At 44.9% G+C, this 23,019-nt stretch overlaps 13 protein-coding genes across 13 annotated transcripts; 6 read left to right on the plus strand and 7 right to left on the minus strand.

Moving 5' to 3' along the window:
• Window positions 1-24: 24 nt before the first annotated feature.
• Window positions 25-1,143, minus strand: PEX7 (Pex7p; the record flags this gene model as incomplete). The annotated part of the gene is made up of 1 exon (XM_022818160.1): window positions 25-1,143. The coding sequence occupies one exon, from the start codon at window positions 1,141-1,143 to the stop codon at window positions 25-27; it is 1,119 nt and encodes a 372-aa protein (XP_022674855.1).
• A 493-nt stretch (window positions 1,144-1,636) lies between these two features.
• On the minus strand, window positions 1,637-3,841 carry SAN1 (ubiquitin-protein ligase SAN1; the record flags this gene model as incomplete). The annotated part of the gene is made up of 1 exon (XM_022818161.1): window positions 1,637-3,841. One exon carries the CDS (start codon window positions 3,839-3,841, stop codon window positions 1,637-1,639), a length of 2,205 nt encoding a protein of 734 aa, XP_022674856.1.
• Window positions 3,842-4,385: 544 nt separating this feature from the next.
• Window positions 4,386-6,191, minus strand: YPS1 (pepsin-like aspartic protease; the record flags this gene model as incomplete). Its single annotated transcript, XM_022818162.1, has 1 exon — window positions 4,386-6,191. The coding sequence occupies one exon, from the start codon at window positions 6,189-6,191 to the stop codon at window positions 4,386-4,388; it is 1,806 nt and encodes a 601-aa protein (XP_022674857.1).
• A 900-nt stretch (window positions 6,192-7,091) lies between these two features.
• On the plus strand, window positions 7,092-7,610 carry PEX4 (E2 ubiquitin-protein ligase peroxin 4; the record flags this gene model as incomplete). Its single annotated transcript, XM_022818164.1, has 1 exon — window positions 7,092-7,610. The coding sequence occupies one exon, from the start codon at window positions 7,092-7,094 to the stop codon at window positions 7,608-7,610; it is 519 nt and encodes a 172-aa protein (XP_022674858.1).
• Window positions 7,611-7,859: 249 nt separating this feature from the next.
• On the plus strand, window positions 7,860-8,276 carry KLMA_20536 (RidA family protein; the record flags this gene model as incomplete). The annotated part of the gene is made up of 1 exon (XM_022818165.1): window positions 7,860-8,276. One exon carries the CDS (start codon window positions 7,860-7,862, stop codon window positions 8,274-8,276), a length of 417 nt encoding a protein of 138 aa, XP_022674859.1.
• A 179-nt stretch (window positions 8,277-8,455) lies between these two features.
• On the minus strand, window positions 8,456-9,040 carry SUE1 (Sue1p; the record flags this gene model as incomplete). Its single annotated transcript, XM_022818166.1, has 1 exon — window positions 8,456-9,040. The coding sequence occupies one exon, from the start codon at window positions 9,038-9,040 to the stop codon at window positions 8,456-8,458; it is 585 nt and encodes a 194-aa protein (XP_022674860.1).
• An 890-nt stretch (window positions 9,041-9,930) lies between these two features.
• Window positions 9,931-13,569, plus strand: CAF130 (CCR4-NOT core subunit CAF130; the record flags this gene model as incomplete). Its single annotated transcript, XM_022818167.1, has 1 exon — window positions 9,931-13,569. One exon carries the CDS (start codon window positions 9,931-9,933, stop codon window positions 13,567-13,569), a length of 3,639 nt encoding a protein of 1,212 aa, XP_022674861.1.
• URN1 (Urn1p) lies at window positions 13,562-14,896 on the minus strand (the record flags this gene model as incomplete). Its single annotated transcript, XM_022818168.1, has 1 exon — window positions 13,562-14,896. One exon carries the CDS (start codon window positions 14,894-14,896, stop codon window positions 13,562-13,564), a length of 1,335 nt encoding a protein of 444 aa, XP_022674862.1.
• A 262-nt stretch (window positions 14,897-15,158) lies between these two features.
• Window positions 15,159-15,914, plus strand: PRE9 (proteasome core particle subunit alpha 3; the record flags this gene model as incomplete). The annotated part of the gene is made up of 1 exon (XM_022818169.1): window positions 15,159-15,914. One exon carries the CDS (start codon window positions 15,159-15,161, stop codon window positions 15,912-15,914), a length of 756 nt encoding a protein of 251 aa, XP_022674863.1.
• Window positions 15,915-16,146: 232 nt separating this feature from the next.
• On the plus strand, window positions 16,147-16,660 carry MAY24 (May24p; the record flags this gene model as incomplete). Its single annotated transcript, XM_022818170.1, has 2 exons — window positions 16,147-16,151; window positions 16,243-16,660. 2 exons carry the CDS (start codon window positions 16,147-16,149, stop codon window positions 16,658-16,660), a joined length of 423 nt encoding a protein of 140 aa, XP_022674864.1.
• A 581-nt stretch (window positions 16,661-17,241) lies between these two features.
• Window positions 17,242-17,925, plus strand: PIN3 (SH3 domain-containing protein; the record flags this gene model as incomplete). Its single annotated transcript, XM_022818171.1, has 1 exon — window positions 17,242-17,925. The coding sequence occupies one exon, from the start codon at window positions 17,242-17,244 to the stop codon at window positions 17,923-17,925; it is 684 nt and encodes a 227-aa protein (XP_022674865.1).
• Window positions 17,926-18,080: 155 nt separating this feature from the next.
• Window positions 18,081-19,889, minus strand: NCA2 (Nca2p; the record flags this gene model as incomplete). The annotated part of the gene is made up of 1 exon (XM_022818172.1): window positions 18,081-19,889. One exon carries the CDS (start codon window positions 19,887-19,889, stop codon window positions 18,081-18,083), a length of 1,809 nt encoding a protein of 602 aa, XP_022674866.1.
• A 1,037-nt stretch (window positions 19,890-20,926) lies between these two features.
• On the minus strand, window positions 20,927-22,762 carry TPO3 (MFS transporter; the record flags this gene model as incomplete). Its single annotated transcript, XM_022818173.1, has 1 exon — window positions 20,927-22,762. One exon carries the CDS (start codon window positions 22,760-22,762, stop codon window positions 20,927-20,929), a length of 1,836 nt encoding a protein of 611 aa, XP_022674867.1.
• Window positions 22,763-23,019: the final 257 nt, after the last annotated feature.

The following is a 23,019-nucleotide window of genomic DNA, read 5'->3' on the forward strand; positions in this document are numbered from 1 at the left end:
AATTGGTTTAATAATTTATGAAGCTTACCTTAAACCATTCCAAATGCAAACTTGGCCATCCCAACCAGTGGAAGCAACAAAGCCTGGGGTACCCCATAAACTCCAATCTGCGCCGAAAACAAATTCTGTATGTTCCATAAAAATAAATCTACAACCATGGGCTGGATCAATACTATTTGTTTTACCAGTCAATCTGTGGCCGTCGTCACTTAGATCTGTCCAAATTCTGCATGTCATATCGTATGACGTGGATAATAGCATATTGCTGTGATGTGGAGACCATGCTATCTTTCTGACCGCAAGTTCATGGCCTTGGATCTCATTAATGTTGATTGGTTGATGACCTTGGGAAAGCATTTTCCTGCACATTCGCAAATCCCAAACTTTAATCATTTTGTCTACACCACCAGTGGCAATTATATGCGGCCTATATTTGTTGAAGTCGCATGTCAATGATTCGAATCCACCATGACCCAAAAATTGATGCTGAGGTAATCCGTTATTTGGTACTCTTAAATCGAACAATGAAACGAAAGAGTTACCTGAACAACAGAGAACTATGTTCGGGTCATGAGGTGAAAAGGTAGCCTGATATATGCATTCTTTGTTTCCATCAGCATTCTGATGGTCTTTTTGGTTCGACATCGGCACACGTACAGGTGCAACAGTGGATGTTTTATTAAGTGTGGCTGCAGCATTTGTATCATTCGGACTCAATGTTAGCATACTGTGTGGCCTCATCAAAGACCATACTTTAACTTTTCCATCCCATGAGCTACTCACAAACAGTTGCTTTTGTATCATATTCCAATTACAACTAAACACTTCCCTACTATGTTCTTTAAAGATCGCTACCGGATAATCCTTCAATTTAATATCGAATAATCTGAGGGAGCCATCTCCTTGGGCAACAAGACACTGGTTTTCATGCGATTCATTCCATGCTAAATCAAAAAGCCCATCTTGAGTTAAAAACGAATTTGATTCCATAAGTTGACCATTAGGCATTATGTCTAGGATAGTAAGTCTCCCGTTACCAACAAGTCCAAAGTTGGAACCTGAGGCCACCGCCAATTTATTGTCATAAAAAGGTGAGTAAGCTACACCGTAGCCACTGTACCCTTTCATATGATACTTTAGCATGATTATTTGGTTTTTGTTTGCTTGTTACAGCGTATATTAGCTGGTTATAGAGTTTTGTTTCTCGAATTATTATTCTCCGTTGTTTAAACCATTCAATGGAATCACACTTTGATTCATGCAGAGCTTAATTTTTAAAAACAAAATGAATCTAAGGTTTTACATAAGAATGAATATGATTGATAGAACTGCGTTCCAAACAGGTTTGAAAGGAAGGGAGAATTATAATGCCTTGATGGGAGTAATTTATAGTATCTATATGTTCGTATGTTTTTATGTTTATACTCTTATATTATGGTTATATGTACGCAGATTGTGTAAATTTAACTATATGAAATAAAGTAACATTACATATAACTGCAATTAATTGCAATCTACTTAACTTCTGAAAACACAAATAACAAGTAAAAAGAAACAGGAGAGGAAGATGCAGGGAGAAAAGAGTACGAGTATTAAGCTTCAGATCATTTATAATGATGGGTAACTTTGTAAAAGGCTACTCTTGATCTTGGTGTTGTTGCTGTTGTTCATCATCATTTTCTTGTTGTTGATTAGCCTGTGGTGTGTTTGTAGCTGTTGGTGGCTCGGGGATGTCACCTGTGAAATTAACGGTTCTTACACCGTTGGCATGACGATAACTGGCTACACCGGAGCTGAAAAGGTTGGCATTTGGATTTAAAAGTGGGTTATTTGTTACATTGTTCTGTTCATCAGAAGGCCTTCTACCACCTTCATGGCGATGAGCAGCTTGCTGGCGTCCCAACCTGAAAAAAGAAGGTAATCTGAACCTACTTCCAGTTGATTCTGTGGGAGGACGGTTACCATTACGCAGGGTATTAAGATGTTCCAAGTATGCTGAGTAACGGTTCTCCAATGCAGGATCAGTATGTAGGTCCGTAGAAGGAGGCTGTGAATTGCTAGGCGTTGTCGTATTTGTTTCGTTGTTGCCAGGTGATTGTTGTCTGCGACCAAGAAGTGGTAAGAGGTTGAAGAACCTTCGGGTGTTTTGTCCAAGATCGTGGGCGCCAGTGTTGTTCTGTGAGTTTGCTGTTTGCTCGTTGTTATCCGTTGGACGTCCGGTAGAATTTCTCTCTTCTTGCGCTCTACGAAGGATAGCTCTGATGTTTCCTAATAACCTTCTATTATCCTCCGGCAAATCGTTGAAATGGGTTATTGTCGGTCCATTCACTCCTGTATTGATATTGTTAGTATTATTCCCCGTAGTTGTTCCTGTACTTGCTCTTTCGGTAGTTGTATCCGTATTGGTATTGGTATTGGTATTGGTATCGGTATTGGTATTGGTATTAGATCTCTCATTTCTTGCATCCAAGAAAGAACCTTGTGAAATATTCGTTGCAGGAGATGGAGAGGCAGCACGTCCTGCAGATTGATTAGCTCCTGTAGTATCAGAATTTGGCATTGTTGCCGTTGTACGCGGATGCGCATGGATATCAGATAAGAAAAAGATAAAGCTTGTAGAAAAGGACCTTGATGTGTTGTTGTTAGTGTTTGTAATATCTTGAGTAGCATCACCTGCTTGTCTGCTATCAGTCGCACCCGTATTCGTACTGGTATTGGAGCTATCGCCAGTGGTTGGGTGTTCACTATTATCGGAACTTGTAGATTGTTCACCAGTGTTGTTGACATTGGTGTTGGTATTTCTTTCTGCAATATTGTTGGCTACTGCAGGTTCTGGAGATCTCTCGTAAAGCAATCTTCTGATGGACTCAAAGGTTGACTGTTGTGCGGCATCCGGACCGTTGCCATTATTCATGGCTGCACCTGCTGACTCATTCTCTCTATTATGTACGTCATTTAACTCGTCTTCGCTCAGAATCGATGCTCTGCAAATAGGACAGCTGTTGTGTTCGGTTGTCCACGTGAAGAGACAATCTCGTCCAAAAATGTGGCCACACGGTAGTACGGTAGCTGAGTGACCATAATTTGAAGCATCTTCACCTTGGCTATTAGGGCTATTATTCGTGTTCGGAGCAGAATCTAGGTTAGGCTCCGTTGTCGTTGTGTTTGCCGGTCCTGCTGATTCTGCTGGTTCTGTGGCCGTCGTCGAGATGGGGGTCGGGGTTGGAGTAGGTGTTGGGCCTGGAACTTGAAATGGGTCTGAGTTTACATCGACATTCAAATCCTCTTCCTCTGATTCTACGGTACGCTGTCTTTTTCTTGGTGAATCAGGAACCGACTCCTCCGCATTTCCTTCATCGTCATTTCCATCTCCATTCTCACCTTCTCTACTTCTTTTCGAAGACAAATTGGCAAAATCCTTTGGATCATTCGTTAGCTCATCATAACAGATTGCACATGTATTATCTTCCAGAGTATCCACGTCTCTTAGCTCCAATTTCTCAAATGCCTCTCTGGTAAGACCTCTCTGTCTCCTTTGATCCCGGGTCAAAGTCTGGAAAATGTATTCACTTGCCAATGCAATCACTTCATTCAATCTCCCAGAAGATGTGTCACTGGGCACATCCGCAAATCGAAATATCATCGGTGGAAACACACCAGTGCCCGCACTTGCACCGTTTTGCTCGCCATTCCCTGACAGCGTAGCATAATTTATCGCAATAGTAAAATGACTTCTGGATCCTCCACTTCCATTACTCCCAGGATCCCCACCGTTGCTGCCGTTCTCCATATTCCCACGGCCAGCCATGTTCTCTTCAGGTCGTTCATTAGCATTAGACATGACAATAGTCCTTGTCAATTTCGCTTCTGTGGCTCTTGACCACAAATTACGGAATTATAAATCATAATTATATAATGGTTAAAGATCCAACTCATTTTTTTAGGTTTTTTTTTTATAACTTCTTAATACTGAGAAAAAGTGTTGAAGCTGCGAAAGAGCAGAGATAAAGGTTACCCACGAGAGGGGAAAGAAGGGGGAAAGGGGGGGTAATAGGCCCTTACTCTTGATAGGTATAATTGCATTATCTCGGTCCAGAGCAAATACAAAACATTTATGTATATTTAAATACCTGCTTGAACATATTGTGTAGAAGAAGAAAATAAGGTTCTGGACCGTTCGAGTTTGTTCTAGCATTAATAAAAATGAACAGCATGCTTGAGAAAAGACTCAGCTTTGGGACTTATATTGGGTTAGAGGGAGGTGAGAAAATAGTTCGTACTATATATATGTGATATGTGTTTTAGTGTTTCGATTACATATTGCCATAAGAAGCGGGTGTGCGAAAAATGAAGAATGATGGGGCGGGGAGAGCAGAAAAGCGCCTTTAGAATAATGCAGGAACGGTCAGACCTAGAATTAGAGCAATTAGGACTGGGATCGAGGGTAATTTCAGGCCTGCAGCGGCACCGCTTGATTTTCCATTTTTGGAGGAATCGCTCTTGGTAGTAGAAGTAGCGCTTGCACTTCCTGAACCAGAGCCCGAGTTAGAGTTGAAACCTGAGGAAGAAGCGGTTGTTGTTGTTGAAGAGTTGTTGCTGTTGTCCTGGGTGGTGAATATGTTCCCGCCAGACGACATAGATTGTGCGCTGACCCAAGTGCTAGAGTAACCTGGGGCCTTTTGGGCGCTTGGCACGGCACTGCTGATGACTTCGATATCTTCGCTGTTTGAGTTGTAGTTAGCCTGTGCCAAAGAGATTTCTTCGTCTTCCAAATCGTAGACGACATATGCACTTGTCAAGAAGGCATCACCGAGGGAAATTTCGTTGTCCTGCTGCGGTAGAATACCCATGATACAGGTCTTTGATGATCCGGAGGTGGAGATCATGTAGTCGCTCAATGGAGAGTTGATGTGGAAACCACCGAAATCGAATGCGACGGTGTAATCATCGCCACTGTTACAGTCGACGAGGTAGTATCCACTTTTTGAGTCGTAAGATGCGTTAACTTTATCTGCGATAGCGCTTGCCAAGTCTTCTGGGAAGTAGCAGAATGTGGCACCAGTATCTAGCAAAGCTGGGTATTTTGTTTGGGTGATCGTAGTCTTGGAATCCGATGTGGTGATCCCGACACCTTGTAAAGTGACGGACAATCTAATAACGGTATCGTAGCCCTTGCTCTTCAAGGAATTTACCAAGGGAACGGTGTACAAGGTACCGGAATATTTGTTGTGGTCGACGGCTCCGAACAGGATGGAGCCTGATTTTGCTTCTAGTTTGTTCAAGAAGACGGAGTATGCGGTCTTGTCGATGACGCCGTTTCTCTTCAAGACGAGCGGGAAATTGTCGTACTGGTAACGGTCAGAACGGCTCAGGGCGCCCGAGTAAGTGGATTCTGAACCAGTCAAACCAATACCTAGCACACCGAACTGGGAGTCTGTGAGGTTCGATACGGCGAAACTCAACCCGCTAACGTCGACGTCGTCCAAATGCATCTTATCGATACCCCACACACCTTCGGCAAAAGTGTTGTCTGCGTAAGAGATGTAGAATTTGGTCTTGTTGGACTTCCACGTAGACGATTTTGCCGAGTTGAAAGTGTGGTATTTGGAGCAGTCCAACGTTGCCTCGCTCGAGGGGACGGACTGGGTTCCTGTGGGTAGGTCTGTGCCGGAAGCGTCTGGCACGTCTGAATCGGTGAACGTTCCACCACCGCCTCCAATTCCAGACCCGGACAAGATTACGGTAGACGTGAAATCACCGCCTCCACCGCCTCCAAATAGACTGGTAAATTCGCCCGCAAGCGACGATATGAAGTCAGCGTTTTGTCTCTTGCCCTTGGAGTTGGAACAGTACGGGTTCCCGGACCCGGGAACCCACAAGTCGGACGACCCGGTGTCGACCAAAACGCTAACGTTCTGCGACGGAGTCCCGATCGAAAGATCGACCGAGTAGAAAGTCTGCTGGTTGTCAATCTCGACCTCGACATGGCCATTGTCCCGCTTCACGAAACGGCCTAACTGGCGCTTCTCATGCGATGCATCAGTCGCATCGTTGCCTCGCAACTTGTCGAACGACATCACGAGATGCTTTCTGTTCGACTCGCCAACCTCTGAAACGTCACGTCTGGAGATCGATCCTCCAGACACCACTGATGCTAGCAGTGTTCCCACGCAAACATCGCTCAATCTCATGCTGCTGGGGGTCGGGTATAAAGCTGTGATTGGACTAGGCTATGTTGCTGCTGCTGCTTGAAATATGGCAATCAATTAGCTAAAAAGTAACACTTCTGTGAAAATGACGGTGCTGGCCTATCAATATGTATGCCAGTGTGTATATATGTGTGTGTGTACAAATATACCTATATATATGTGCAAATCCTGAGGGGAGCCTTGCTTCTCATCGAGAAACCCGGTTGCTGGAAAGGTTTCTTAAATATACACAACGGGCCTGATGTGCTCGAAAATCATGTATTAGTGACGGATGACGAATGAATGGCGAATGGCTCTCTTTTGGCGTGTGGGATCACGATGCACGGCGGTACGGAAAATCCTCAGAGGACGGGAAAAAAAAAAAAAAAAAAAAAAAAAAAAAAAAAAAGTGAGAGAGAGAGATTGGTGTCTGTGTGTGTGCGGTGTGTGGGTTGGGTACACGCCACACAGCTGAATGCTAAGCCTTAAAAGGGTGAAACGATGAAACAGGGAAGGAAGCGGGCGTTGAGGCGCGCGTTGAAGCGGTGGTGGAATACTGCTAAAAAAAGAACTCTCAGAGCAGAGAAAGAGACAGAGACAGAGACAGAGAGAATGATTGACCAGCAGATTAACATATTACCATATTACCATAACACGTTGACACACGTTGACACGTTGACACACGTTGATACGTAGATAAGTTAAGATATTAACACAGCCTACGTGGGGAGTGTCTGAGAAAGTATCTGATCCACGGAGTATCCGATCCTAGGAACAGTTCGTTGTGTAATACTTAGTCATAGTGGTGAGGTGAGGTACCATTTAGATTTTCATCGGCTGGAGTAGTGTGGTACTTCTTCTCTATTAGGAAGTGTAAGTGAGTAAACGCAACTGAGTAAGCCCATGAACAGACTTGCAAAGGAGTACAAGGGGATCCAACGGCGGCTAGCGGAGAGCGAGTGGCTGGAGGAGATGTGGCCTGTGATGGAGGAGGAAGAGGAAGAGGCTGAGACTGGGAACAGTGAGGGCGGCAATCTTTCGGAGTGGGTGGCGCGGTTCTGGGGGCCTGAAGGGACGCCGTTTGAGGGGTTCTTGCTAGAGGTGACATTGTCGGTTGACGTTCGGCGGTACCCGCTAACGGCGCCGCGCGTGGCGTTTAGACGGCGGACCGTGGCACACCCGAACGTTCAGTACGAGAGCGGGGAGATCTGCTTGGACGTGTTGAAAGAGGCGTGGACGCCGGTGTACGGGTTGGTGGACTTGGTGGACGCTGTGCGGCGGCTTCTTGGAGAGCCGGGGCTGGAGTCGCCGCTGGACGTGGACATGGCGCGGGTGTACGCGGAGGACTACGCGGCGTACGGGCAGGTGGTGCGGTACAGGTTGATGGAGGCGTCGGCGGGGGTTCGAAGGGCGGACTCCTGAGGCGGAAGGCGGGTACCCTTCCTTCCTTCCTTCTCTTCTTGTTCTACATATTACCCGGACGATGACTCGCTATCTCATCTCTTTTGACTGTTGTGCTGCTACTGTGCTGCCTTTTTTTTTCACTCGAGTCATACATATATCATAGAGCAGCAGAATATAATGGTGCAACAGTACATACCCAAGTCAATACACATTACACCAGGTAATACACCAGGTAATACACCAGGTAATACACTAAGTAACTGCCCCATGAAGCAAATCACCTGGAAAGACGTCGGCGTCGAGAACGGGTTCCCGTTGATCTCGCCCGGTTACGTCACTGATCCCTCAAGCAAGCTGCTTTTCAGCAGTGGGTGTGTCGGCACAGATGCCAACAACGAACTGCCCGAGGACCTCGAACAGCAGGCGAGAAACGCAATGCGCAACTTGCAAACGGTCCTCGAGACATCGGGGTCGTCGCTGTCGCACGTTCTCAAGGTGTTGCTCTTTGTTTCGGACCCCGGATACGCCGGAGTTGTGAATAAAGTGTTCAAAGAATTCTTCCCAAACCAACCGGCAAGATCGTGCATTGTGGTTTCGTTCCCCAACAACAAGTTGAAGGTCGAGCTCGAGTGCATTGCTGAGATTCCCAAGCAAAAGAAAAAGAAGAGATGGTTCAAGTTGTGAGACGTGCCTGGCTAGCTAGCTGGCTAGTGTGCTTTTTTTTTATTTTATTTTCGTCGTGTATACTTTTGTATAAACCTGACGCTATGCTATTTCTAGGATAAAAATGAAAGACCAGCTTTTACTTTACTTCTATGAATGATTATTACTACTACTACTACTTCTACCACTAGGGCCCCCCTTCACTTGCCCCTCCATTGTTGCAAGTACTCTTGCACCACTTGCTCGTACTGGTCTACTGTCTTGTCGTCTTGCAGCTCGTCCTGTAACTTCACGCCGGGCCGTGTCTCCATGTCGCTGTCCAGCTGGAACGGCTTCAAACTGGCAGATACCTTGCTGGGAATGGCATTCCACTCCGGATAGTACTCCATCCCCATCGCACTGCTCGACCAAAGCGCACTCTGGAGAAGCTTGTTGGGTATACGCGGGTTGTATCGCCATGTTCCGTTCACACCGCCAGATAAAATACCCCCTGTCCCATTGGGACCAGCCATGAACGGGTGCTCTTCTTCCTGAGGGTCCTTGGTTTCCTTGGCCTGGGCCTTAGCCTGGGCCTGGGCCTGCGATTCGGCCTCCTGTCTCGATTTAGCTTCGGCTTCCTTCACCTTCGCCTGGAACAACGGGTTCTCCCGCAACGGACACACGATGGGCCTGTATCCGCTGAATAATATATCAGACGTGAGCTCTTGCGGCGAGAGAAACCTGGTCGTGGGCACGCGAGGCAACTGTCTGTACATCTGACCAGCCTTCGACTTTAAAAAGGGCATCTTGCAGGTGATTGGTTATTCCGTGATATTCCTATTACTATTACTATTCCTTCTAATCCGTAACTGGCCTTCAATATAAAAGCCTTGATTTGGTATACGCCTTGGTAAACCCTTGGTAAACGCCTTCGCCAAATGTATACTACCCTCTATATATACTACAAATTATATACAATGGGAACAGGTGTCGGAACAAGTGTCACGAACCCACTCTATTTCCCTGTGCACTACACCTCACTTATCGTGCGATCCTGGGGGCGTTCCAAATTCAGAATGAGACACCCATCCACCGCCGGTTTTTCAGGGGGCCGAGCGCGCGCACGCTCCACTAACAACCCAGGAGAAGGGTGTATTTTCTCTGGGAATAGCCGTGCGCCGATAGTTCCGGAGGTATCGGAGAATCCAGAAACCGCTGTACTGCGCGTTGCGTTACGTCGTTACACTGCGTCGATTGTGGTGGTGTTTTGTTTTTGGGGGGCGGCGGCGGGTTTGATTGCGGCACCTCGGACTGATCGGGGGGGTGGATGGTTGCCCGGGTAACACTGTGGTGTGCGTGTGTGTCTTGACTTGACATGACTTGGCCTGGCTCTTTTTTCTGTCTTTTGAGTCACGTGTGCGTCACATGCATGTCACATGTACATCACATGGGTTTCACGTGGTGTTTATTTCTCCTGTGTAATTTTTCTTTACCCGCCCTTTCGCCATTTCGCGGCTGTCAAGCCCAGCTTGGCCTGCCCTGCCCTGCCCTGCCCTGCCCCAATGTAACATGCGCATTTACATAAATGTGTAAATGTGTAAATGTGTAAATGATGTATGGCATATGTGTATATATGTACAAATTGTATGGTAGTATAGCTGTATTGGCGTAGATACATACAAGCGCAAGGGACCCGATGGTAGTGAACAAGTCTCTCTACAGGTTGGTGCGGGAAGATGCCGAGCAAAACGAGTTTGCGCTTGTGGAAAAGGTATTTCTAGCTCTTTTCACCACTGTGCCCGGGAAAAGCATCACCAGCGGCTTGATCAAAGTGGCAATGGGCCAGCATGAAGAGGATTGCTCGGACCTGAAAAGTTGCGACCCGTGCTGGCAAAATTTGTACAAGTCATGGCGGTCCAATCGTCACATTTTGGACCTCTTTCTCAACTGGATGATCATGATCGAAACCGATGAGATCGATTTGAGCAAGTATAACAGACCGACATTCAAGAATGCGTTGCGGTTTTTACTACTGGGAGCTGATCCCGGGTTTACCGTACCGCTATGGGACGAGAGCAATCTTGTCGAAGAATATTTGCAGCACGCATCGCCGCTGATACAGAAACACTTGTTGGCGATGAACGGCGAGCGCATGGCCCATATCATCAGCAAGTACCGCAGGTTGTACGAGTTCTGTGGTGTTTTCAGCGTGTTTGACGTGGACCCCCAATTCCAGGACTATTACGCGCTCAAATGTCTTCCAAATAGTGGAATAGCGCTTCTCGAAAAGTACTGTACCGTTATTCTGGATTCGCGGACCATGGACAATGATATAAGGCCGTTTCTCATGGAACAGTTCGAAGCCCTTTTCGCAGCTGGAATCCTCCCCACTTCAATGGTATCCTCCACGGTCATGTCAACAATGACAGATGCCGCTGCATCCGCATCCGCATCCGCATCCTCCTCCCAGTGCATACTTCCCGATATAAAGCATTGGCTTCCGAAAAAGGAGCCTCCCAAGAAACAACCCCTGGAAGGTCCGTTCCCAATGTTTGAAGCACTGGGACTCGACCAATTTAACACCCCATTGATGTTGCCCCAATTCTCTCTCCTTATCTCCTTCTCGCATCCAAAAAACCATCCACCACCAAACGACAAAAATATCATATCGTTGGACCTGTTGCACGAGATGTACATCGGTGCACTATCCAAACACATCTCAAAGCTATCAATTTGTTACCAGCCTATCTGGAGAGACCTAGCGTGCTCAAACTTGGAAATCATAATCACCCGTATCCTTGTGTACCTAAAATTGTGGGACTACGAACAATTGCAAGAAATAGAAATTCGAACAGAAAGCGATCCGGAATCTTGCTTCGAAAACTTATCCGAGTGGGTCCCCAACAATATCACTTACGCAGATGTAGAAATCTATTACATGGTTTTAGCAATGTGCTTTTATTCCCTTTACAAACTGAACTCAGACCAACTTCCAAAATTGAATCCCTCGTTGCCCTTATTACTTCGCGCCTGGAAGTGTTTGACCACGATTCTCATGATAGGATTGGAACTTGATAGATATCAAGAATCACAGGTAAATTACCGGACGCCAGTTGTGGTTCGCTCTATAATTCGTAGTGCATCAGCAGTCAGAGCCCTAGTAGCTACAATTCTTAACGGCCACATGGATAAAAGGGCACACGACTTCAAACATGAACCATTTAGCGCATTTATGTCCCCACATGGAAGAAAAGTTTGTAACGGTGCACTTTTCACCTCCCAGTTGGCACTTTTCACCGCGCTATGGCCCTTGAATGACGATTTTGAAGAAACCGTTGACCTTATAAACGAAGTGCAAAGGGGAGACAGAATCGACGAGGATGTTAGGTATATGTTTGACTATGAGTACTATGACTTCAACGATGCTGATATCGACCGCTTAGATGAAGACGACGCAATGTTTTTATCTACAAAACAGGAACTTGAAGACAGAAAACGATTTAGACTCTTGCGTGGTTTCTACAAACGTTGTCATTGTAAATTTAGTAACGATGATGAAGAAGAGGATGGAGATGATAGAGAAAGTATTGAAAACAACGATAGAAATAATGATAATGATTATGATGAAAATAATAATAATACTAATAATAATAACAACAATAGTAACAATAATAATAATTATAATGATAAGAATAGAAATAATAGAGATAATAGAAATGGTGTGGATCTTAATGATGACGAAGAGGACGAAAACGGATTTACATTAGATGTTTTCAAGAGAATTATTGCTAGCGGCAATAAAACACGTCTTACTCCGCGTCCAGAGAACCAGGAACAAGAACGGACTTCCGAAAACTCAGCTGTATCTTCTGAATCTCAGGGTCCTGGAAAACACTTAAAACAGAATATAGACGCTAGTCTCACCAATCCACATATTAATAGCAAAGGTGAAGACTGGAGAGATATCCCCCGTGGATCAAACTTGTATTATAATGAAAACTTTTCGTTCGCTACAAAAGTCTTAAAAGACGGTATGTTATGGGGCTTGAAAACCCTCTCTTTAGGAACCCTTCAAAAAGATGAAAGTTTGGAGCTTATTCGCGGTATAGCAACGGTTGTAAGAGTTGAACAAGAACAACTTTTAGCCAAAAGATTTGGAAAAACCAGTGAGTTTTTCGATTCTACTGAAGTAGAAGTGACCTCTGAAGAGATTATAGAAGCAACATTCAAAAATGGCTCGAAAGAGAATTTATCATTTATACCCTGGAATGAATCCTTGGGCTGGAAGATATTGGATGAATTGCTAATGAGCCATAACCATAGGAGGCTCCTCATATATCGGTTGGCCCATGCCCATCATTCGTACGATTCAGTTCATTATATATATGAGTTACTGTTTGGGCTACGTGGTAACACTCTTAAAAAATACGAATCGGAATCAAGTAAAAACAAACAACTTGATTTCGCTTCTGGAGTAAATATGGGGTCATTTGACAGGTGCGCTGATATTGAATTTTCAAGGCAAGGGGTTATCCAACTATCAATGATTGAAAAGAAAATGTTATTACAGGAGTTCTTCATGACTATTATTCGGTCTGTACATAATGGTTGGAAACACGCTGAAAGTCAAGATACCACTATTCCGGCTGCTCAAAGGATGGCTAATAAGGAGTTTTTGGCCCCGGCTGTTTATATGAAAGCTTGTATCCTAGGTATGGTTAAGATGGTTTGCTTTATTCTTGAAGAACTGTTGAACGACAAAGAATATGAATTTGTGGCTCAAGAGGACTATGTGTTTGAATTAGAATCATTTTTAACAACTTGGTCTTCTCTCTCTCCGGAGGCATGCTCCGTATATTCCCTTTTAAAGGCTAAAATGACTGGTAGAAGCCCTGGTAACAGTGAGAAGGATGATACAAGTGCTTTAGACTTGGAAGAATACGAACAATCTTTATCAATCGATTTAAGTCGTGTGGATTTAGACAGTGTCGAAACGGCAACAGGTTTGTCTGATACTTATAACTTTAAAGGTCGCACAATTCCAATGAAGTCTATTGCTAAGCAATTCTCAAGGATACTTCCTGTAGATTTTATAGAGGGAAAGCCTGCGGAGAAAGTCTACAAGTATCTCTCTAACACGTATCCGTTGACTGCGAGTGCTCCAGTGTATGGGAAAGAAGTTATCGAATATCATGATGAGATTTTACCTATGGATCCAAAAAATGATCATTTACTATACAGGGAATTTTTAGCACTTTTCGGCATCAACTACATGGATGTCTTAGAGTCCCAGCAGCAAGAGGCTGAAGAGGAATCTGATGACATTATTATATAGAGTAATTATCCTTCAGTACCTGTTTTAGTGCGTGCAATTTATCTTTAATGCCTAAAACGTAATACATAACTTCATTTTGGATAGATGAATTTTTTTGCTCATCGAGGATAAGTAGTTCATTTTCAATTTCGAGCAATTGAGTCTCTAGTTCGAAAGAGTCGGTTGGTGTCTCCTTCAAGACTAGAGAAGACAAATGGTCCGATTTTGGTGGGAAATTTAGTTTGCGCTTAATTATGGTTTTGAATACTTTTTCACGCTCAGCGAGATCCATGCGTTTATAATACGCTAAGATCTTTGAAGTGAATTGCTCTTGTTCCTTTTTGGAGAGTTGGTCATTTATCTGTAGCTTTTTGAATAACCTTTTATTTTCCTTCTTAATATCAGAGAATATGGTAGTTGGAGTTATAGTTGCCTTTGATATTATGTGAGCCAAGTAATGATATTTGGTTGGATTGAGATCTGTACTTTCATCATCGTCGTTTCCATCACCATCCGGGTGGTGTTCTTCTTGTGGGGTATTTTTTTGTTGCTCGAAGCGCTGTGTGCACCATTCTTGGAATAGCTCTTCCCGTTTTTCGTCTGGTATCAGATGATAACGAGGGTCATCCAATAGTTTCTTAGCCTGGAGAGGCCAGGTGGAGTATGGATCGATATCTTTGTCATTGAGCAAGTCCATGAAGACCATTTCATTGGCGTGTTCTTTTTCAGGGGATTCCGCATCTGGGGCGTTGTCGCTTCTTTCACCCTCGTCTTCAGCTTCATCTTCATCTTCATCTTCGTCGTCTGAAGAAGAGAGATACCCGCTTATGAGGACGTTCTGTGGTTTCTCCGGGGCCTCGGGTTTCTGGGTTTCAAGCTCCTGGGTTTCAAGCTTCTGGGTTTCAAGCTCCTGAGCCTCAGAATCCTGAGTTTCAAGCTCCTGAGCCTCGGCCACTCCCTTGTTTTCTCTCGCCAATTCCACCAACATGTTGTACACTTCCTGGTACACGTCACGCCCGTCCCGAGGCGTGAACCCGCGCGCAACTCCCACCAACAACGAAAGCAGAGAACGATCCATCTTGCCTAAAAGCGTCTCGCTCTCTTCATCCGCAAGTTTCATCTGCGACACTCCGGTGTCCCCATTATAATAGAATTTGGACCCATTGAAGCATATAACCAAGTGCCACGAATTGCATAGCGGTAGACAGAACACAGGGCTCGTCAATGCCTGTTTCTGCTGCTCCCAGGCCTCGTATTCCTTAGGTTTGTTTCTGCTTGATACTTTGGTCACCGCATTGAAATAGTAATAGCTCCCACTGGGGTCCTTAAATCTCTTCCACTGGCTCATATTTCAAACTCTGCCACTGTACATTGTTGACAATCCCGTCCCTAACCTCTTGACCGACTCAAAACACTGAATGATGAAGCTCTTGTTCTTGTTGATCGATGCGATGCTTCACCGTTTTTAAAGGTTTTTCTTGTATATTTAATATATATATAAAATAATAATAATATAAAAGTGATAAATTAGTATTGTAATAGTACCTAATGGAAAATTGGGAAGAGAGTGGCAAACGAGAAAAGAGAAGGGTAGCAGAGGTCAATTAGCGATGGGATCCAGAAGATACGATTCTAGGACAACTATTTTCTCGCCCGAGGGCAGATTGTATCAAGTTGAGTATGCATTAGAGTCTATTTCGCATGCTGGTACGGCGATTGGGATTATGACAGAGAAAGGGATTGTGCTAGCGGCAGAACGGAAGGTAACATCTAAGCTTTTAGAGCAGGACACGTCGAGTGAGAAGTTGTACAAGTTGAACGACAACATTACGGTTGCGGTTGCAGGGTTGACAGCAGATGCTGAGATTCTAATAAATACGGCGAGAGTGCAGGCGCAGAACTACTTGAAGACGTACAACGAGGAGATTCCAGTTGAGATGTTGGTGAGAAGGCTTTCTGATTTGAAGCAGGGGTACACGCAGCACGGTGGGCTCAGACCGTTTGGTGTTTCGTTCATCTATGCCGGGTATGATGACAGATATGGGTACCAATTGTACACGTCGAATCCATCTGGGAATTATTCGGGGTGGAAGGCGATTTCTGTTGGTGCGAACACGCAAGCGGCTCAGACGTTGCTCCAGATGGACTACAAGGACGACATTACCTTGGAGGGCGCCGTGGAACTTGCGTTGAAGACGTTGTCGAAGACTACAGATGCGAGTGCGTTGACGTATGAGAGGTTGGAATTCGCCACGATCAGCAAGGATTCCGAGGGTAACATACGCCAAAAGATCTACAAGCCTACCGAGATTGCTGCACTATTGGAGAAGACCGAGATAGTCAAGAAGGATGAGGAGGAGGAGTAGGAGTAGGAGTACTGGGGTTCTCCATGCTTTACTCTCCTATCGTTCTGGGCTACATACACTGTTTACTACTGTATATGTATAGTATATATATATTAAATAAAACGAAAAATGATCAATCATCTCATCTCATTGGGACCATTGGCAAAGGTGTTGACTTAGAAGGCGAACACACGGCCTATCCCAGCCAACATCCAGCCAACATCCACCACCCGCACTTGGCATATACACAGATATGAAGTATGTACTCGAGACCCCACTGCCTCCCGCTGCAGACAGCTATCATCTGTGAATGAATGAATATACTTACTAACTAACTCGCACACTACAGAACATTCTTCCTCACGGGCGACATCCCGGTCGGATACAAGATCCCCAAGTTCCCATCGTTGTACTGGCCCATCGGAAACGACAAGTTCAACGTCGCATACCTATACTACTTGCCAGACATATGGAGGTTCACCGTCTTCTGGACCATGATCTTCTTCGCAGCTGTGTACGGCTCAGCAGGCGTCATCGCCTGGATGACCCACAAAAACCTCCTATTCGGCATCTGGGTAGTGCCTTTCTACATACTGATAGGCCTCGTCCAGGCCTTCGTCTCGGGCACCGTCGCAGGCATTGTCCTGGCCATCATCTATAAAGCCGGTCTCTTCTCGATGACCACATGGATCCCCTTCTGCTGCGGCGCCTTGCAGATCTTGTTCAACGTCAGCACCAGTTACTCCATGACCAGTCCCATCATATAGATTACTTTCACTGGTGATTCCAGTGGTGATTCCACTGGTGTCCAGGCTCTGCCATGAGTCTCCATACCCTTCTAGAACATGGGCCAAGCCAAAGCCAAGCCAAGCCTTCCACTACTATATACTACTACCACTACTACTACAAATATGTATCTATAATACCACTCGCCCGGAGCGACACGGTTTAACTCCATTCTACAGCGACATCGATCCACCCACCACACCCTTGGCCTTGGCCTCGGCCTCGCCAAGCTCCTCCTTGTCTCTACACATCTCCCTCCCTGTTTCTACACCTCCTGCTGCGCCTACCGTCTGTTCCGCTCATATAAATAAAAGCTGTGCATTCCAGAAACTGGCCATTACTAAAAGAAAGAAGCAGGTTGTGATAGAGTTTTGCAGTGGACACCCCACGAGTAAAAGGGAGTAAAAGGGGGCAGGACAGGAGGAAGCCCAGATATATTACATATACGTCATAGTCGAGACAAGTCCAGTCGAGTCAAGTCAAGTAGACTAAAGTAAAGTAAGCTAAACGATCCACGGGTTTGCGAGAATAAAGAAGCGAGTAATAATAATATACATATATAATGCCATCAGTTGAAGAGAGTGTTGCGACTATTAAGGCCGAGTTGAAGTATTTGAAGGAGCAAGGGGCCTTGGACGAGTCGGCATACAGAGATATCGAGTCGTTGCTTCCCAGACCAGCACCAAAGCCAGTTGAATCGAGTAATATGAGCCAGAACTTGGAAGTGGTGGAAGCATTGTATGCGTTTGCGCCTCAGCAAGAGGGTGATTTGGCTTTGCAGCCAAACGATCGGATTGAGATCTTGGAGAAGCTCAGTCCTGAGTGGTACAAGGGTAGATGTAACGGGAAGGTTGGTGTGTTTCCTTCGAACTACGTGAAGCCGGTGGAGAAGCGTGAGGTGGTTGTGAACAGGCCTATTCCTGCGCCAGTGCCCACGCCTCCACAATACGCAGCATACACACCACCACCACCACAGCAGCAACAGCAGCAACAACCTACACAGCCCTTCCCACCACAGTTTAGCGGGTACTACCAACAGCCACCACCACCTCAGCAGCAGATGCAGCCCTACGTGCAGCAATACCCTCAGGCCCAGGTTGTGCAGCAACAGCCTGTGCCCCAGCAGCAGGGCAGCGGCAGCGGTGGGTCTGATGCTCTGAAGAAGTTTGGTAGCAAGTTGGGTAACGCAGCCATTTTCGGTGCCGGTGCCACTATTGGTTCTGATCTTGTGAACAGCATCTTCTGAGGAGAGTTTGTTTTACTTATCCCAACAGAACAGAACAGGGTTGAGTAAATAGAGTAGTAGTAATAGTTTCTAGTCCACTTTTATATAGGAGACGAGGGGTAGGTAGCGGCCGTGGCCGTGTGCATGCGTCATGCCTCACCTTCCCTTGTTGGTTTTTACATAAATTTGCCATACATGTGATGAATTCTATTGATTACTTGGACCTTGGCCTCGTTTGTGAGCTTGTGGTCCCCGAGATCGTTGCAATCGCGCATCCAGATCGACCTGTATCCCTTTGGAAGGTACTTCGCCATCACCATTCTTAGCGTGGCGATCTCCAAATTGAGCAAAGCTAGGCTCTTCATCTGTTCGTCGTGCGACTCGAGCGCGCCGCGCGATTCAGAAACGTTTAGTATTCTCTCAACCTCGTTCAGCGACCTGTTTATCACGTACTTGGTGTGTTCCACGTTCTTCGCCCACTCCACACCAGACGATATCGTGCTTAGCACAAAGTTCCGCAATGCCCACACAATTATCAACGCTGGCATTAGCGATACAATCGAAAACAAGAGCTGTTGCGATTTCAATAGCCTGTTGATCCCATTCATCGCCATGGATCCATCCACCTTCACTTTCTGCAACTGGATCAACAGCGAACGTGCCATGTTGTCAAACAATATGCTTCTGACCGGACTTTCTATCTGGTGCTCGTAGATCTGCATGAACTGCTGCAAGTTCCCGTCCATGATCTGCCTTGTCAACTCGTCTACGTCGATGCTGGACCCCGCATGTTCAGAGCGGTCTCGGAGAAACTCCACGATCATCCGGATTAATGAGTTCAATTCCGATGTCAAATTTTCCGGGCTCGTCACTAGGAGGTTACCGGAGTCGTAGCTGATTGTGTCCCAGATTTGCGTGAGCGGTGTCCATATCCAGTTTTCCACGAGCCCCGAGACAAATTGGTAAGCGCCTTGGGACACGAGTTGCCACATCGATTGTCCGTTTTGTACAAGCCTTCTCAATAAAGTGGGTCCATACAACGAGACAAAGGACAATTGGAACCATTGTCTCTCGTACCACGGTGGGATACGAATGTCTGCCGGTATGGAAAACTCAAGTTTAGAGATGGACTGGATCTGTGACATGACAATGTTCAAAGAGTTTGAGTTTGTGTGGGACAATTGTGACTCGCTTGGAGCTTGGCTTGCACTTTCAAACTGGGACAATTGCTCCCCAGTAGATACCAATAGAGCATCGATCTCAGATGTGAGTTTTTTGGAAACATCGTCCATGTGGTAGTTTATTAGCCTTGTAGGGGTAGCCAAGAGGTCCTTCGCGTTTACTAGGTCTCCTACTTTCATGGTCTTGGCGGTAAACATACTTTTAAGAGTAGAAACTTGGAACCCGTGTCTCCAAAATTGAAGAGGAATTACCGTGTACTTCCATACTGAGCCCCTTAGCTTCGAGTAGTAATCTTTTGTCTCTACAAGCGCATGGTAGTGGTCCATGGACAATTGCATCTTGTGATAGAATTGTAAAATGTCCATGTACTGGACAATCGTCTCTAATAGATACTTGTCTGTGTCCGAACTCACGGGTGACATGGGAACATGCATACCTGAACCTGAACCTGCATGTACATGTGCATGTGCATTTGCAGGCGCATTTGATTCCGTATTTGCTTCCGCATCCGCGCCTGTACCGATGACGCCCGCATTTTTTTGTCCCTCGGGATGGCTGAGTTGTGCGTTAAGAGTGGACAATTTGTCCTGTAACGAGTCCCAGCGTATGTTATGTCTTGCGTTGCTGTTAATTGCATGCGCCACTTGGTCAGCTTCCTGTTTTAACTCAAGCACAAACTCGTTTAGCGGCAAAGAAAGTCTCGACTGGGACACCTCGCTATCCCTTCCCCAAAGGGCAAACTGAACTTCTAACGATTCGGTAACATGATTTAGCCGCTGAGCTATCAACGATTCGTTAAGCATACCGTACCAGAAAATAAAATTCGCAGCTGTGACTTCCACTAATTTGCTCCTGATCCGCAGATATAACTCCTACGTTCTTTTTCGCTCTGCGGTCTTTTTGTTTTTTTTTCTCTCTCCCTCTCCACTGCGCGCGTTCCTGATTCTTTCTCAAAATTAAAGGGAATTGCAAATTAATATATACCAATATATTTTATGAACGATTCAAAACTTTTTCCTGCGAATTTTAGAAAAAATCAAGAAAAAAAAAAATCAAAATTAAAAGTAACACAATAGGTTTGTAGATTTTTTTGCCTTTTTTTGCGATACTGCTGCTTTTTTTTTTTTTTTTTTTTTTTTCTCCCTCCCTCTGTTATTGTTTTAGATAGGTTTTATTTTAGTCTTGATTAAGGATTTGCTTCTCTCCGCAAGTAAGAACGGTCAAAAAAGCTATGTGAAGCTTATTATACTTTAGCTTGGTATGCACGATTTTAGTTTAATTTAGATGTTATATTAATAATTACTAGAGATAGATTAGATATTATATGTTTGTAGATATAATGCGGGGGGAGGGGAGAAAAAAGAAGCTTGATTGGGGAAGTTCATTGCGCGATACTTCATATTAGTTAATTCAGAAAAAAAATATTAGGCTTTTTGAAGTAAGCAAGCAGAATCTGCCCCCTGCTTCTTGTGATAGCTTAATGTTAGATCAAACATCACGAGAAAATTATCTTAAAGAAACTCCCCATAAAAATTCATCTAAAAGTGCACGCACGTACAGTCCAAGAGGGAACGGTAAAAGTGAATGAGAAATGCAGATTGTATTCTCTCAAGGCGTACTGTACTGCACTTAAAATTTCTGAATGCTGAGTTGAGGAGTTGAACTGAAATAAAGAGTGTTTCGGATAGTTGTCGTTCAGGTGTCGTAATTAATTTCGTCATCTTTTTCCAACCTTTAATTGCGAGCGCAAGGTGGAATGATGAAACTAAACTAGAAGAAGGAAGGAAGGAAGAAAGGAAAGAAAGTATTGGGTATGAGAATAAACCGGCTAAGAATTTCTTCACATAGCATCGGCAGAGTAATCCTTCTTCGATAACTTGGATCTTAAGGTTTTACCATAGTAGTAAAAGGCAAATGGAATGGCGATCATTGCAGTAGAAATGAATGCAAGTAACCACGAAGCCCATTGCAATCCCAAACGATCATACATTTGGCTGGTAAATAATGGGAAAGCGGCACCACCAGCAGAACGCAAGAACACCTTAGTAGCTAGAGCACTAGAAGCGTACATTGCGTAACAGTCGATGATATAATTGTTCAAGGAATAGTAGATAAGCACCATACCGTAACCAAAGGCTAACCCAGAAGAAGCTGGACCAACCCAAATGATGTGTTTGTACGAAGTAGCACCCAAGATCCATAATGCGATGGCAGCAAATGGAGCACCGATCATGGCACCGACTAAACGATCTTCTGGTGTTGGCTTACGCTTGTGTGTCAAAGCCACGTATTTCGACTCGCAGTAAGATGTGGTGGCCAATGCACCAGAGGCCCCGATCAAAATTGGAATGAACATTAACCCAATGAGATTATCCTTGTAACCGTATAGTTTACCAAAGATAACTGGGTAAGCGAAGAAAAAGGCATATAGCAAAGAGTAAATTAGACAAACGTAGAAGCACATCAAGTCAAGGACTGGTTCTGTAGCAGCAAAGTACAAAGGTCTTAACAAACACTCACGAACCATCTCTGAAACAGACATACCTTGAGCTTCTTGTTCAGTCATGATCTTAGGGTTGGAAAGTTCCACTCTTAAACGCTTTGCCCTTCTCTTCAAGATAACTGGAGCATAAGTTTCTGGGATGCAAGAGGTAATAATCCACATTACACCAGCAAATGCCATGTTCACCCAAAAGATTAGGTCCATTCTCTTGGTTGAAACTGAGATAAACCCATTAACCAAGGGGCCAAACACCGGACCACAGTATGGGGCATAAGCGAAGAAGGCAATTGCTCTACCACGAGTTTCAGCTGGGAACATATCAGCAATGGACCCACCAACGAGACATAGACCAGAAGAAGACCACACACCGCAAAGGAAACGACACACTAAAAGAGTACCAATGTTTTTGGCTAAAGCGCATGGAATATTGAAAATAACATAAAGTCCAAGAGAAATGAAGTAGGCAACACGTCTACCAAATAGATCAGACACTGGAGACCAAATCAATGGACCCAATGAGAAACCAATGACCATCAATGAACATGACAAAATAGCGACTTCTTCGCTGACGTGGAACTTGTCTTCCACGGTGAACAAACCACCTGTGATACAAGCTGAACCGTAAGCAACAGAAATCACAAGAATGGATAGCAAGATGGTATACGTCCAACGGACCCACAGAGGCCAGTTGTGAGGATTTTGGGGATCGTTTGTAACAAAGGTAACGAACTCGATATCCTTATCCAGGTGGCTAGGGAACTCATCGTCTCCTTCTTCTTCGTTTTTATCATCGATACTGCTAGAACCATCCTGTCTATCAATTTGTCTGGTTCTAGTCCTCGAGATTACTGTCGGCGTTCTACCGATAGAATGCAACGTAGCAACAGGAACTAAACCTGTAGGCGTTTCTAATGTATATTCTTCTGGAAAGATGGCGTTCTTCGAAACAGAAAATGTGGGGGCATTCACATCAGGAATAGGAACGTCGGAGGTAAGACCCATATCCTGTAAAGACTTCACTGTCTCTGTGGGGACAAGCCTCAAGTGACTGCTGCCCTGTTCTGTACCACTGCCAGTGCCAGCACCATCGTATGGGGTTGGCTCTGCAGGTACATATGATTGAGGAAATTGCTCCTCATAGGAATCTATCGATTGCAATTCCTCGTTGTCCATAGCTGCGTGCGTATGTGTGTTATGTGTTGATTTGGTTGTATGCAAAATACTTTTACGGTGTGCCAAAGCAGGCCTGAGTTTTGTTTGCTTCTACAAAGTGAACACTTAACTTTAAGTAAGTAGTAGTACCTTTAATACTTCTTCTTCTTCTATTCAGATAAGCGGCTGAATCTTAATCACAAGAAATAAGACACCTCTAAACTTTTCTAGGGCTCCTAGTTCAGACACGCATCTACAAATCAACAATCCATATCTAA

This window comes from Kluyveromyces marxianus, chromosome 2, assembly GCF_001417885.1.
Source record: "Kluyveromyces marxianus DMKU3-1042 DNA, complete genome, chromosome 2".
Taxonomy (NCBI): domain Eukaryota; kingdom Fungi; phylum Ascomycota; class Saccharomycetes; order Saccharomycetales; family Saccharomycetaceae; genus Kluyveromyces; species Kluyveromyces marxianus.